General features: G+C 35.0%; 2 protein-coding genes and 1 pseudogene across 3 annotated transcripts; all 3 read right to left on the bottom strand.

The window, feature by feature from the left end:
- Positions 1-250: 250 nt before the first annotated feature.
- LOC110716459 (F-box protein CPR30-like) lies at positions 251-4,580 on the bottom strand. 2 transcript variants are annotated; one of them, XM_021895086.1, is made up of 3 exons: positions 3,151-4,575; positions 2,400-2,495; positions 251-428 (listed from the first exon to the last, which is right to left on the bottom strand). In XM_021895086.1, the coding sequence occupies exons 1-2, from the start codon at positions 4,278-4,280 to the stop codon at positions 2,447-2,449; spliced, it is 1,179 nt and encodes a 392-aa protein (XP_021750778.1). In that variant the 5' UTR covers positions 4,281-4,575; the 3' UTR covers positions 251-428; positions 2,400-2,446. The 2 variants fall into 2 exon arrangements, with proteins under 2 accessions (XP_021750778.1, XP_021750779.1); XM_021895087.1 differs by lacking the exon at positions 2,400-2,495 and having other exon boundaries at positions 3,151-4,580.
- Positions 4,581-8,562: 3,982 nt separating this feature from the next.
- LOC110716450 lies at positions 8,563-9,907 on the bottom strand (annotated as a pseudogene).
- Positions 9,908-10,339: 432 nt separating this feature from the next.
- Positions 10,340-14,979, bottom strand: LOC110716448 (F-box protein CPR30-like). Its single transcript, XM_021895066.1, has 3 exons — positions 13,544-14,979; positions 11,873-11,959; positions 10,340-10,796 (listed from the first exon to the last, which is right to left on the bottom strand). The coding sequence occupies exons 1-2, from the start codon at positions 14,737-14,739 to the stop codon at positions 11,911-11,913; spliced, it is 1,245 nt and encodes a 414-aa protein (XP_021750758.1). The 5' UTR covers positions 14,740-14,979; the 3' UTR covers positions 10,340-10,796; positions 11,873-11,910.
- Between the last annotated feature and the right edge of the window lie 445 nt (positions 14,980-15,424).

The following is a 15,424-nucleotide window of genomic DNA, read 5'->3' as shown; positions in this document are numbered from 1 at the left end:
AATCGGGTTCGGTTTAGGTCAATAATTTACGAGTTACATTTAGGTCAAGTCATCTCAGACCAGTTCATGTTCGGGTTCGAGTCTCACATACTCAAGTCAACTTGGGTCTAGGGTTGGTTTCAGATCGGGTTTGGGTCACCATTTTTTAGGGTTCAGATGGGTTGGTTAATAATCGGGTTTCAGTCGGTATTTCGGATCGGGTCAACTTTGACAGCTCTACTCAACTCTAGTCAAGTTACAATAATTGCTGTAGCAGATTAAGTAGCATAAAGTTTTCCCCAATAGAAGTTTTCACCATAAGTACTACAGATGGTATATATTAATAAATTTACAACAAGAAATGCTTCCACATCCTTGCAATGGCCCTTTTCTCTGTCTCTTCATGTAAAAATCATAAAAGGTAGGGCTCTAATCGTCGCCTTAGCCATCTGTTATTCCGACAAAAGAACACATTGGCAAATGTCAGTTTAAGTGATCCAAATATAACCATCAACAAGACCAACAATTAAGTCGACAAGAGCAGCAATGAAAAAAAAAACTCAAAGTTGCAAAGAGGAGCAATTATCAAAATTATCAACAAGAGCACTGCCATTTGCAAGAAATACCCAGGCAAAGTACAGGAAATACAAATCATAAACAAGATTGTGCTAATATGGTTTATTGGCGAACAAGCTATTGTTGTAAGTGGAAGAAGTAGAAAGAGTGGACACACAAAAAATCAACAAAGCTAATGCCACAAGCAAAACTAAATATTCACAATGCCCCTTTCCAATGTAAGCCAGCCAGCTAGATACTGCAAAGTTCACATTAAAATTGACACCAATTATCTCACCCTCATATCACCAATCTACTAATTAGTCCTTATATAATCTGAAAATCACAAAAGTTAAAGAGAGAAAAATCAGTTGGTAAGTTTAATCCAGCCTTCATCAGAGTTCTACTACAGGCAGAACATAGAGGAGCCATAAAGATATATTTTTGACTTTTATAATTCTTTATGTTACGACTTACGAGACCAACATAAATTCAAGTGTGCAAAATATTTAAATAATTTGATTATCCTTTTGTTCACTTTACAGTATAACTCGTTAACTTCCCTTGGAACTTCTAATTGCACCCACTCCTCTCTAATATGAGGCGCAACTTAGCTAAACCATGAACAAACAAGTTTCCATCTCTCTTGAAATTTGAGAAAGAAACATGAGAGAACCTAGAAGCAATATTAAGAATATCATAAACAATAGTACCAAAACCAGAATTTTTCTTCCCCTTAGTTCTCCTTAAGATGATTGAAGAGCTTAACTATTGTTAGTCTCAACTATCAAAGACTCACAACTCTAAGACCTGCATAGTACACAATGGTTAGACCATACTATGCTGTTAATGCTCCAACACTGCACCCCCTGTAAACCATAATGTTCCCTACAATTAATAGCAACCAAGTAGCACAAATTTTCTTGCTCAAGTATCCAGTGCATATAAAAACCAATCAATTTAGGGGCCTTTTTTTAAAAAAAATTAATAAATAAAATTAGTAGTGATTACACAGCTTTAAGTGCAACCCAAATTGTAGAGGAAGTGTTGAAAAACTATGTAAATGAGCTAGTCATTGATATACTTTCACCAAGTTACATGCATTTAGAGGAACACTCCCATATGTCTATACCAATTGAACATAGCAAGAATTTGTCAAGCAAGAATCATGAGAAATATATACGAAAGCCTTACTCAGAACTCTTCTCCAATCCCAACATATATCAATTTTGTCCTGGCCAGTTCCCATCCTGAGTTTCTGTATCCTTCACTGTATCTTTTCCAAGGGGAGGGTTCCTTAGAGTTCTAAAGCATTAGCTAATTGTTGAACAAATAAAAGAAGCATTTACGATACAGCTAATCACACATAACATAACATAACAAAGTCGCACTGCACACCCTGGAATTCGTAAAGTATCATACTCATACAGGAATATCTCAGTTTACAAATTTAGCAAGGCCAACAAATAGGTCAATAGGGATATAGAAGAATAGACAGAGTTTTGGAAAAGCAAAAGTTCACGTAAATAAAGCAATACTAAGCATAATCCCACACAACCACAAACCACCTAGTTTGACGAATTTAACATAATGCATACCAAGGTCGAAGGTCTTTTTTTGGTTCAATCTAAATTCTGAATGAACCCTTCTTACAGAATTTACAAATATGAATGAAGATTTCCGATATGCTGTTCAGTGTTCACCCAACATCAGTAAAAAGAAAAACACTACTATTCATTTCAAAGTGTAAGGGAACACCCTAGTTGATTTATAATGTTTAGAAATAGAAAATTTACTACAAGGCTGAAGCGAAAATACACATACAAACAGAAAATTCAAATTAATGTAGATGGCTTCATACTTACATTACACAATTCTAAACACATTCCCAGCAGTAACATCTTCAATTAGGTCATAGCCTCAGCTTGAACCCCATAGACAGAAAATTATCCACAGAAATTCTGAAGAAAAGTAGGGAGAGAGTCAGAAAATTCATTACTGACATTACATTCTAAATGTTCCTTCCAAAAGCTTACTAATAGATGCAAAATAAATATGGTATATAAATAGAATAGTTTTGAGAGTAAAATTGACAAAAAATGGAGTTATTAAGAGCTTCTGAATACACTCCTGATGAAATCCCGGATTAAAGATTGAAGCAACATTCAGAGTTACTTCAGACAATTGAGTAAACAATAATTTGACATGATGAGGAACTTGTCAGTAATGGCCTCTACTTCATAGGGAAATTGTAAATACCCTTATACCATAAAGTAAGCAAGATCCCTGATAAAAGGCAATAGCAATTGATTTTTGGCAATGTGCTAACATGTTACTATAGGTTCGCAACGACCTAAACATAAGTTAGCTAAACATTATACTATGACTATTGCTTAGCCAAGACTCAAGAGCAATAAGCGTCTCTTACAATTCAATAGTAATTTAGTAAATATTTATTAGTTATTTCCCCTACATATCAACCAAACAAGTCACAGAACAATACAGAAAAAGCTTTTTAAGCAAACAGGATCAAACTCATTGTTAAGAGAAAATGCACATTTGAATTTGGAAGCACAGAAAAATAAATAAATTGATATAGCTAATAACTCAGCTTACTTCTTCTTCTTTGGCAAGGTTTCCTTTTCGGAACACAGCTCATTTCCGATCAAAACAAGGCTGCCAACAAAACTCGCCGTCTCCAAAGCTCCCCCGGGCAGTCCATGAGGTGTAAATTTATCAACATTATTGGACTCCAAATCATACCAACCAAACTTCAAAGAGTCTATCTCCAGAAAAATCCTTTTCCCATCTTTGGAGTAAACAATAGGCTTGATCTGCAAATTACTCCTAATACAATCCTGGCCAATACTACACAATTTAACCCAAGACTCTTTGTTTCCATACTCCTTCATTACCCAAAAATCGACACGTTTCAGACCATCCAGTATAATTACTTTATGATAATTCACCATAGCACATAAACACCCACCCAATTCTGTTATTTGTATCATCAAATTACTCTCACTCTCATCAACCAATTTCGGGCAATCAATAAGCGAGAAACTCTCAGTCTGAAGATCAAACTTAGCAATGAATTTACCTTCTAAACCACCCACTTCATTGGAGTTCACCATGTAATGTAAAGCCTCATTAACAAGAATACCATGACAATCAGCATAAAGGATATAAAATGAGATACCTTGAACAGATTTCCATGAATTGTTGTTCAAACTATACAATTTCGCTTCAGTGAAGAAAACCTGGTTAGCTGTAAACCCCTGAACCAAACACAAAACCTTGTAATCGTCGTTCTTACTATCGTACCCAAATCCAAACAACATATAACCAAGATTAGGTTCAGAAATTTGATTAACAGGGAGATTACGGTACGATTTGATGATCGGATTGAACAAGACAATGTCGGTTTTGGAGGGATCGGCGATGCAAATGACGCCATTGCAGGAGCCAAAGAGGTGAACTTGCTGAGGGTTGAGAGGGTGGTGGAGCTCCGAGAAGGTGATTTGGTCATGGTGGGTGTCGAGCTCTGCAGAATATAGAAAAGGGTAGTAGAGAAGAAGATGACGTTCGGAGTTGGAAATTAGGGTTTGATTGAGGTGAAGTTTGATGAAATTGGGGGTTTTAATTAAGGAATTCCAGGATTTGCAGACGGATAGAAAACGGAGTAGGATTTTGACAGGTAATTTAGAGAGAATAATGGCGATTAAATCAGTTGGGAGTATCGCCATTGTTGCTTGAGCTCGGGCTCAAGTTTGAGGGGTTTAGCAGATATGGTGTCAAGTTATGGCTGACTGATGGAGTATGTTTTTTTTTTTTTTTTTTTTTTTTTTTTTCCTTTCTTGTCTGAAGCTCTGATGTCCGAACCAAGTTAAATACTTAAGTTGGTGTTGACCAGGAGGAGATAAACCTAAGAAACTTAAAAGGAAATATTAAGGATAAATTACTATTAATTGCACCGATTTGTGTATGATTTTGTCATGAATTTTCAATTTAATTCCATTTTCGAAAGTTTTGATGCATATACATAGTCCTAGGTGCTAATAGGCTACATATATCATTACCCAAAAAAAAAAAATCTTACCTTTTTTTTTTGTAGTTGACACATATTTCTTTTTATGAGGTTTATTTTAAATTAAAACATTTCCTTTTTGGTAAAGGGCTTAAGTTGAAATTCAGTGTAGTTCAGCTCAGCTCAGTTCAGTTCAGCTCAGTTCAGTCAATGAGAACAGGCCCTAAGTTTTTTTTTCTTAGTGTTACCCCAATTGCTTAATCATCCTCTTTCTCCTCTACTTAATATGTGTGCCTAATTTAAATGTGTCTACTAAATAAAAATAGAGAAATTATTACCTTAATCCTAAGTGAAAAAAAGAATAAAAATAAAATTGGGATCCGAAATTGATAACCATTGCAACTAATTTTCAATTTTATGATCTAGGAAACTAGATCGAGTTTGATTAGGCCAAGTTAGATCAACTATTTTTCAAATTTGAACAATGCCAAATTATTATGTCCATACAAATAAAATTTGAATCGGGCTTTTACGTGTCGACATATATCGATTGGTCGAATCTATTTTTGACACCTTTATTGTAATAAGTGAGATGAAATGGATAGATTGATAAATACATTGGTGCCCAAATTAGAGAGGGCATTTGTACCAATTAGCTAATTTGCATGGGATTTCCTTAAAAAAAAAATAAAAAAATTGCTTGGGATTAAACTTGCCAAAATAAAATGTTCATTGCCACTGGCGGATTTAGACTTTTGTCCAAGTGGGTTCAATAAAGTCAAAGTCAAAGTTAACAAAATTTGACCAATGTTGGCGGGTTTGAGGTATATGATGTTCTAACCACTTTCTGTCAAAAAAAAAAAGTTCTACACACTTTGACATAGGAGTATTGCAATATATGCCGTTCTAAAGATGCCATTTATATTTGCCTGCTTTACAGAAAATGTGCAGCAAGAAAACGACACTAAAACTTCCCTTATATAATACGGAGTAAGTAATTTATGAGTGATTAAGCAAGATATGTGGGTTCAACTCAAGTTCTTTGGGGATTTTCTTAAACAACAATTTCAGCTTTTTGTTGACTTTCCATTGGATTTTGGAATCCAAGTGAGTTCAATTGAACCCTCTCACATGAGAGTGGCTTCGCCTTTGTTCACTGCACCAATTAAGTTCTTTCCATGTATTTTCTATCCAACGACTACTACTAATCTGATAGCTAGCTATTGGAGCAAAAAGTAGCTAAAATGATAAATAGCTTAAAAGCTTATGTGTCATGGCAAGCTAATTGTCAAATTAGCTTACCATTGTAGTTGCTCTTATGTTATTTAAATAATTTTTACTTGAGTACTGCATATAAAATAAAAATATTAAGGGTTAACATTATACTTTGACATGTATGAAATTATAATATGCGCATTAAATTATAGAAAGCATAATAGTGTATTTTGATGATTGGTGCTAACCCTTGCTGGAAAATCTTAGATTCACCATTAATCACAAAAGCTCTCAAAATTGAACTTGGCTCGTTAAAAATTTAACTTGTTTGGTGCATATGAGAGATCAAGCTCATGTAGTAGTAGGTTGCTCAAGCTTAATTTTACACAAAGTTTCACCTAATTAGTAGAATGCATTAATTTTGATCCATATTAAAGCAAAATTAAACACACATAAGTAAATAACTAGAGGTCGTACAAGTACTGAAGTGTTGATGCATTGGCGCCCCCGCAATATCATACGAGTAGTTGACAGATATAACAAATGTATTGACAAAAGAAAGCTACCATAGCTAACATGCAGTGGTCTTCATACCGAAATCATTTATCCAATGCTCTTCGATCCAATGTTAGCCTCAACCAAGGGTTACTCGACGCTGAGGACAGAGTAAAAAAAAATGTTTCAGCCTTCTGAAATTAAGATAGCCGTCAAAGCAAAATGACCGTAAAAACAATCATAAGTGCACAAATCAGAATTCTTAACACTGCACAGAGACTAGCAAATTAATATTAGCACGAGCAGTACAAAATATACATGAAAAAAGCCCAAATTCTCCTTCACAAATTTAATAGAATGATAAAAGTTGCTATATTTTATGTGTGTCAGAAACTTGATAATAAGGCCACCTTGAGCTTGAGTATAGAACTGTAGACAGCTTCTACCAACAACGAACATACAAGCTTTCTTGCTGGAGTCATGGCCCTTACGAATCATAACTTGTACAGAGTATAAAACTATCTTAATTTAGATCTAAATTCCTTGTGCTATCCTAAGTGCGGAGAGGAAGACATAGGAGCATAGATTATTCTCTAATTTCATAAACTCAAAACATTAAATTGGAAACATCACTGCGTGACAATGCAAAATAAAAAAAAATTAAATAAATAAATAAAAAAAAACTCCCAATTTCCTCACTAGCGAGACATATGGCCAAGTGTGAACGTGAGAGGACAACGCCTAGAATTTCATTTTACAAGTATTGCGCTTCCTCAAACCAGCAAAAGACTGATAAATGAACCACTTGAACATAATAACTTAATAAGCATAGGTCAAACGAGATGTAAATAACTAAAGCCTCTTCATACTTTAGTAAGGTAACACTCTGAACTCTTTTTATTCCAGCCCTCACTTCCCCCTGAATATCAGTTTGTCCTATCCCGAACAACCTCTCCGGTATTTTCAAACAGTTACTTTTCATGTTTTCAAATGCAAAAATCGGTATGAGAGTTCAATCTTGTGTAGCTTTAACTTGACGAGTTGACATAATTTCATCAAGTATGATATTTCTAATATCAAGCATACAATAAGTTATGCTCCATGCTTGGTCTGTATTTTTCAAATTAAATAAGACCATACAATTTACCCAATTTCAAGGCATCATCCTGAAGATTTATCAAACAAGGAGTGACTGAGTGATTGAGAAAATCTCATCAGCTGATATCAAACCACAATCTCTACTATATGTATACAAAAAAAGATAACTCAAAGAAGCTAATGAGAACAAAAAAAATAAGATCACAGCAATGTGACTTTCATGCTTACGGCTTACCATTACATAGTTCTGAACTAATTCCCAAAAGTAGCTCAATCAGGTCATAGCTTGAGCTTGAATCCTGTAGAAAGAAAATCATCCAACAGTTTCCTGAAGAAAGAAGGGAGAACTTTAGAATGGTAACAAAGAAGTGGAACTCCTTAAGGAACATTCAACATATATGAAAACCTCTACTTAAGTGAAATAAGGGAAACATTGGCAGTGGCCTCTGCTTTCTCAGAATTACAACAGCTACTATTCGAAGCAAAACTCAACAATGTATGAGTACAAGTAGAACAGCAAACAAGAAGATCTAGTCAGAGCTGCAATCCTTGATGACATTTGAGAGCCATCTATATGTATACATGCTCTTCGAGTGTGCTGGGAACATTAGAAGTATCTAATATGCATGATTGACTTTCCTATAGATTTCACTTTCTTTTTCCAATTACTTGATACAAGTATCACATCCAAGTAATTCTATTAAGTGTTAGACAAATCACACATGTGCATGCACAAGGGGTATGGCAAATTGGAAAGGTCATTGGCGAGTTGGAGTACAGAGGAAACAGAACTAAAATCTAATGCAAAAGGCACTCACAAGCTATTCAGGATCCTTCCTTGCACGTTTTGAGTCCAATTTAGGAGGTACATAATTATAAGGAAAAAGAACACTACGGCTTTCAACTTTCAACCAGGTAACGCAACAAGGACAATGCATCACTTACATACATCGATTCTAATTCATTTGAAAAATTCCTATCTGTATGCTAACCGAACAAGCCACAAAGCAAAACACATCTATCAAATAACAATTAAATATTTTTTTTTTTGACGGGAAAAAAAAAAATATTTAATTGTTATTTGATAGATGTGTTTTGCTTTAAACAGTTAAATATAAAGAACTTTAAACAGCTAGTGAGGATCCAAGACATCCTCATATATGTGAAAATAAATTTATGCATTTGATCTTCGAATATATGCAACTATGCAAGGAACATAAGCTAAAAAGTTTTTGTTACTTCTTAGTGTTCTTTCTTGGCATTGACGATCTTGTATCACAATCAGACTTCTGCTTGTTAATCTCCAAGGATACAAGGCTACTCACGAAAAACCCGGAAGATATTGGTGCTTCTGGCAGTCCCTTAAACGGACTAAAACTATGGGTCTCCAAATCATACCAACCAAGCCCCAAAGAATCATACTCCAACAAAGTTCTTCTCCTATCTTTAGATTAAACAATAGTCCTAATCTGTAGATACATCCCAACACTCGCCGTCTGGGGAATACTAAACAACCTAACCCAGGACTCTTTCTTCCCATACTCTTTCATCAGCCACAAATCAGCACGATTCATTCGAAAATCAATTCTATCAACAGGGTCCTCGAAAGGGGAAGCAGGTACTAATGTTCGATACATAACACAAACACCCACCCAACTCACCTAAATCCAAACACCCACCCAACTTAACATCATAATCCGGGCAGTCCATAATCGAGTAAGTCTCGGTCTTAAAATCTAAACTGGCTATGAACTCGCATTGCATTTGTAGTTCTTTAGTAACCACAATGTAATGCATAGCCTCATTAACAAAAACACCATGTCGATACACAAACAACAGAAAATATGGGATTCCTTCTACACATCTCCATGAATTTTCCCTCAAACTATATACTTCAGCCTTACTATGGTGAACCTCACTGTAATGACTGTCCTGAATCAACCTTAAAACCTTATAGTCATCGTTTTCGCTATCGAAACCGAAACCAAACACCAAAGTCTTATCATTCCCGGGGTTATGAGTACGATTGGGCGGAAGTTTTCGACGAAATTTCGTCACTGGATTGAACAAGAAAATGTCGTTTTTGAATTTATCGGAGATGCAAATGACGCCGTTACAGGATCCTACAAAGTTTATTTCGCGGTGTTTAAGAGGGTGATCGAGCTCCGAGAATAGGAGGTGATTGTGGTTGAGATCAATATCTGAGAATATGAGATGATTATGGTGGAAATTGGTATCGGAAGAATGATCAGAGGAGTAGGAGAGGAGAAGATTGCGATTGGAATTGGAAATTAGGGTTTGATTGAGATGAAGTTTGACAAAATTTGGGGATTTGATTAGGGAATACCATGACTTGGAGACGCACTTAAATTCTAGAAGTGATTCTACAGGTAATCGAGAGAGAATTTCAGTGATGATCTCAATTGGGAGAGTCGCCATTGTTGTTGCTCAAACTATGGCAGTTTTTGAGGGTTTGAAAAGTTCAATACTACTCCGTAGTACTCCGTAGTATAGTAGTATTACTACTACTGCTACTCTACATAGTAAGAGTATTTGTTTTGATTTTTCCTCCCTTTTACGGATTAGTAAGTTAAGCACGAGATAATTAGATTACACTTCTTTGACGTGCTGGTTGAATCGGGTTTTGGGGTTGATGTATATAATTACTAGGTTAGCACCCATGCGATACACGAATTTCACAGTAATTTATTTTTCGATTTATATAAATTTGTTTTCATATTTTTTTAAGTTCAAAATATTCATAAGTTTCCTGATCACTATTTTTTTTTTTTTCCTTTTTAGGAATTTCTAGATGATACTTAAGGACTTTTGAGTAAAGCTCAAATTGGTAAATCTTTGTCATATTAATTACTATTAATTTTAAGAAATATAATAGTTTAGGTTAATGTCATTGGAATCCTTTACGAATTTTCCCTCAAACTACCCACTTCAGCCGCACTAATCCACTACAGAGTATAGACAACTCAACTATCAACTTATTTAGACTGAAATACAAAATATTGTGAATTTTGGTTATGTTTCTAGCTTATCTATGAGAAATAGAGCATAAACTCCTTACATCCAGCCATCCAGGAATAATTGCTGTATACTGCTTTTCAAGCTCAATTCTACACCATTCCACTGAATGCTGCACACAAGTTTCCATCAAACTCAATGTTGCTATAAAACTACAGACAGGATTTAACTCAAATAACTAGATTTAACACAAGAAACTACGAGAAGTTCATAAACTACTGTACTATTTGTAAGTTAGCATGGCTTACAGTAGAAAAGATTTACCCACAGTAGCCATCAAAAAAAAAGAAAAAAAACCAAACTACTACCCTGTCTTTTCTCTCCTATGGAATCACTACGTAGCCAGTGCTCCAATGGCCACCTTGATCAGGCCCTCGGCCATGGGTCAATCCTGGAATAGAAAACAATTAAGTTCAGTTACGCCTCAGCTCATGAATCCTTGAACTCAAACGTAGCAAAACAACAAGGCAAAACAGCTAAAAATAAAAGCAAATTATTATCAATACAGAAGGCCATATATAATTTGCCTCCATATCTCACACCATATATAGCCCACAAGAAAATATGCTTCAATCAAGTGCACAGGCTCAACCTTTTCGGGTTTAGCAAAGGCCACAAAAACACAAGAGTCAGAGTTGGTCATGCCTAAACTACTAATCAAATTAAGCACCAGCCACCTTTATCCTTGTGATTCTTATTTAGTCCAATTATTATCTGTAACAACTCTTCAGTTATTGGGAAAGTTATGGAAGGTGAGCAGATCAGTTGGCAAGCATATCCAGACCTATTGCAGATAATTCTTCTTGAACCAGAAGCCAGTGACATTATGATATACACTACTTGAAGTATTGTCAATCGTGTGGTTAGCTTCTGGGTCCAAGAGATCCAAAAGGTTTTTCTGTTGAAATAAGTAGTCCAACATACAACCTAAATAAAGGCTCCTACATTCCAAGTTTATGATTCTTAATGTTACCACCTTGGGGATCCAGTATGCACATCTTATTATAGATGGCAATTAAAAAGAACAAATAAACTTCATGGATTTTATATTTACAATGCAATGAAACCCTATTAAGGTTCTTATATATATTTACAATGCAATGAAACCCAATTAAGGTCCAGTATGCACAAAAGTTATGTTTATATTTATCCCATAGCACTTAGATCATAGGACTTTCCAGGAGATAGGGGGACTATATAGATCTATTTACCTTTCCTTCATAATTTCATTTATGTATTAAAAAAAAAAGAACCAGCTCTTACCCCTAATCAGTCTCTCTAGTTAATGGTACATGCCACATGCATTCATCCTTAGTTACTCTTTTAGTCCCAATTGGAATTGCGAGGGTACTTAGGAATCACAAACATAACTGGTTTATAAGGTTTTAATAAACAATAGTCATGGCACTAATTAATCAAGCAGTTGAAGAATTTTAGACTGCAAATTCAACTTGCATACATACTTACATAGTCCTTGAGCTCCCATCTTCAGTTAGGTGATAGGCTCATAGCTTCAGCTTGAAACCCGCAGAAAGAAAGTTATCTGAATCATTACTGCAGATTAAAAACAAAAAAGCTTCAAAATGAATACTTCCATTACAATTTGATCCTCCCAAGATCATAGCAATGCTTACTAAGCTAAATATAGTTTCAAACAAAAAGAAACAAAAATGATACTTAGTACAAAATACTACACAAGATGTTTCAAATCAGAAAAAGTAAAGAATAGAAAGCATATACCAGTAATAAAGAGATACTGAATATACTCTAAATTAGTTTTAATCAGTTTTAAACATTATGATACATGAGAATATATATATTTTTTTAAGGAAAATTTGCAAATTACCACCCAAAAATAGTATCAATTTCTAAATAACCACCCATTTAAAATTTTATTTTAAATTACCACCCACTAAAATATTTTTTTATGCAGATTACCACCTTTTTTCAAAATCCGGTGGAATTCAGATGAGTGGGGCCCTCCTAACGGCTACTAACGGCTAGTTTCTCCTTCCCAATTGAATTTTCCCCCGGTTTTCCCCCTATATAACATTTCTCCTAACCTAATTTGCGATTTGGACTTCAAAATTTCCCCAAATTCCTCAAATTTCAGCCCCTTGTAATTGCTGTAACATCTTGAAGAAACCTCAAAGGTGAATTCGCATCAGGTAACCTATTACATTCTTTAAATTTAGGGTTCTAATTGTGCTGAAATTTAGGGTTCTAATTGTGCTGAAATTGGGGAAAACTTGCTGAAATTGGGGAAAACTTGTTGATTAATTGCTAACCTCTGACGTCGCCATTGACAGCAAGCAATTGTCAGGTGAATGAACTCAGCACGTGGTCCCCAGCAGACGCCCTAACAATGGTGATTTTCGCAAACAACCTTTCAAGCTAAACCCCAATTACACAGGAGCAAATTTTTCTCTCAACTTAAACTAATTTAGGGTTTTAATCTGCAATTTAGGATCTAAATTTGAAGAGTGGGTGAGAATTTATGGAGTTAGGTGAATTTGCAGAGAGAATTGACTGAGAGAATTGAGAGAGGAGTAGCTTACAATAGTGAAATCGACAGAAAATAAAAAAAATTAGGAGGGCAATAGCGACTATGGGCTCCACACACTTGAAATCAACCGGAAATTTAAAAAGGGTGGTAATCTGCGTAATTAAATATTTTAGTGGGTGGTAATTTAAAATAAATTTTTTAATGGGTGGTTATTTAGAAATTGATACTATTTTTGGGTGGTAATTTGCAAATTTTCCTTTTTTTAATCTATTATTCAAAATTAGTTAATTACTTAGGTGAGACAAGGCATTCAATGGTAGACAGTAGGCCAAGGCACCTAGTGGATAATATGTTCTAGACTTCCAGCAGATATCATAACAAATTAACAATAGCAGCGAGATAGTGCATACCCTGATAACAACTACGAAGTATAAAAATGCCCTTACAAGTTACCTAAACATAATCTAATCTAACATGCATTGTGACCATCCAAGCTATTAGGATTAGTCTACATAAGTACATAACTACATTGAAATAACAAGCCAAACAATTTCAAGACGAGGCATGGATTTGGCAGTAGGGATATGATTATAGGCCAATAGGCACACAAGATAGCCGAAAATTATGTATACCTCCTTTTGCTCTTTACTGGCAAGGACTCCCTCTTTAAATGCTGCTTATCTTGAAGCAAAACAAGGCTGCCCACGAAAAATCCAGCATCGAAAAACTTATTTGGCAGGCCATGGGATACGGTTTCCGTAACTTCTTTGGACTCAAGATCATACCAGGCAAACTCAGAATAGTCTTTCTCCATCAAAATTCTTCGCCCGTCTTTGGAGTAGACAACAGGCCTAAGACATAGACAACTTTGAATAATGTTCATCTCGCAAATACTAAACAACTTAACCCAAGACTCTTTGTTACCAAACTCTTTCATTACCCATAAATCAGTGCGATATAGTATTTGATTACCTAACTCAACACCTGGAGGAAACATATGAGCATAATTATCAGTATCATAATTCACAACTAAACACAAACAACCACCCAATTGTTTCAAGTACAACTCTAAATACTCCAAAGGATTCCTCAACTTATCATCATAGCTAGGGAAGTCCATAAGCTCGAAACTCTCGGTTCGAAGATCGAAACTAGCAATGAACTTACACGACTTGGAATCCGACTCCATATAATTCACCATAAAATGTATAACCTCATTAAAATAAACACCATGACGATCACCATAGAGGACATAGTACGGTATACCTTCAACACATTTCCATGAATGATTGTTCAGACTATACAATTTCGCTTCATTGTTAAAAGATCCCTCAAATTTCAACCCCTGAACAATCTTCAAAACCTTGTAATCGTCGTTCTTACTGTCGTACCCAAACCCAAACAATACAGCTTCATGGATAAGATTTGGAGTTGTTCGATCGGCGGGAAGCTTGCGGTGTGAGTTGGTAAGAGGATTGTATAAGAAGACATCGTTTTTGGAGGGATCGGAGATGCAAACGACGCCGTTGCAAGAGCCAAACAAGTAGAGTTTCTGGGTTTCAAGAGGGTGGTTGAGCTCAGAGAAATAGAGGTGGTTATGGTGGAGATTGAGGTCAATTTCGGCGGAATGAAGTGAGGAGCATTCTGACCATCTGAGTACATGATGATCGGAATTTGAAATTAGGGTTTGATTGAGGTGGAGTTTGATGAAATTGGGGGATTTGATCAAGGAATTCCAGGATTTGCAGACGCATTTGAAGCGGAGAAGTGATTTAACAGGCAATCGTGAGAGGATTTCGGTGATTATCTCAGTAGGAAGTGCCGCCATTGTTGCTCCAGTTGAAGGTTCGGATTAGTTTGAAATCCTTTCTATTTTTACTTATTCAAGTGCTGTATATTTTTTGGGAAACGTAACGGATTTTAGCGTTTCGTTTTCCATGTTTTTTTTACTACCACTCCGTTTGTAATGAGTGAATTAATGTAATATGAAAGGACATGTTTATTTCTTAATGTAATGGTTTAATAAAATTTTTAAAATTGATGATACAGAGTATGTATAATACTTGTAAGTCATAATAACTCATATTCCCAAAAAAATATCCTTTTGGATTGATTTTACGGGTATTAAGATAGTGAAAAATATAATACTTCTATTATAAGTACATAGAAAATTCATATGGGTGTGCAAAAAATAGAAAAGAAAGTAATAAAGATACATGGAAAACAAAATTTAGATGGATAAGTTAACTTTGCACAAATATTATTGCAAATTGAAGAGTATTTTAATGCAAATGGAATGATCATTTTGGAACTAGATTGAGGTCATAAAGGTCATTCTTTCAGGAAAATGAAGCAAAAAAAAAAAATGAAAAAATTTAAATAGCGTATAATTATTGATTGATGTAATAATAAGATGATCAATAAAATTGCATAGATTAGTTGGTGATGTGTGCTGTATGACCGAATATTGTACGGAGTAAGTATTTTATTTGTTCAAAATGGAGCAAATAATT

Source organism: Chenopodium quinoa, unplaced genomic scaffold (genome assembly GCF_001683475.1).
Source record: "Chenopodium quinoa cultivar QQ74 unplaced genomic scaffold, ASM168347v1, whole genome shotgun sequence".
Lineage (NCBI taxonomy): Eukaryota > Viridiplantae > Streptophyta > Magnoliopsida > Caryophyllales > Amaranthaceae > Chenopodium > Chenopodium quinoa.
The sequence above is the reverse complement of the archived record's forward strand: the minus strand, read 5'-3'. Positions and strand labels throughout refer to the sequence as shown.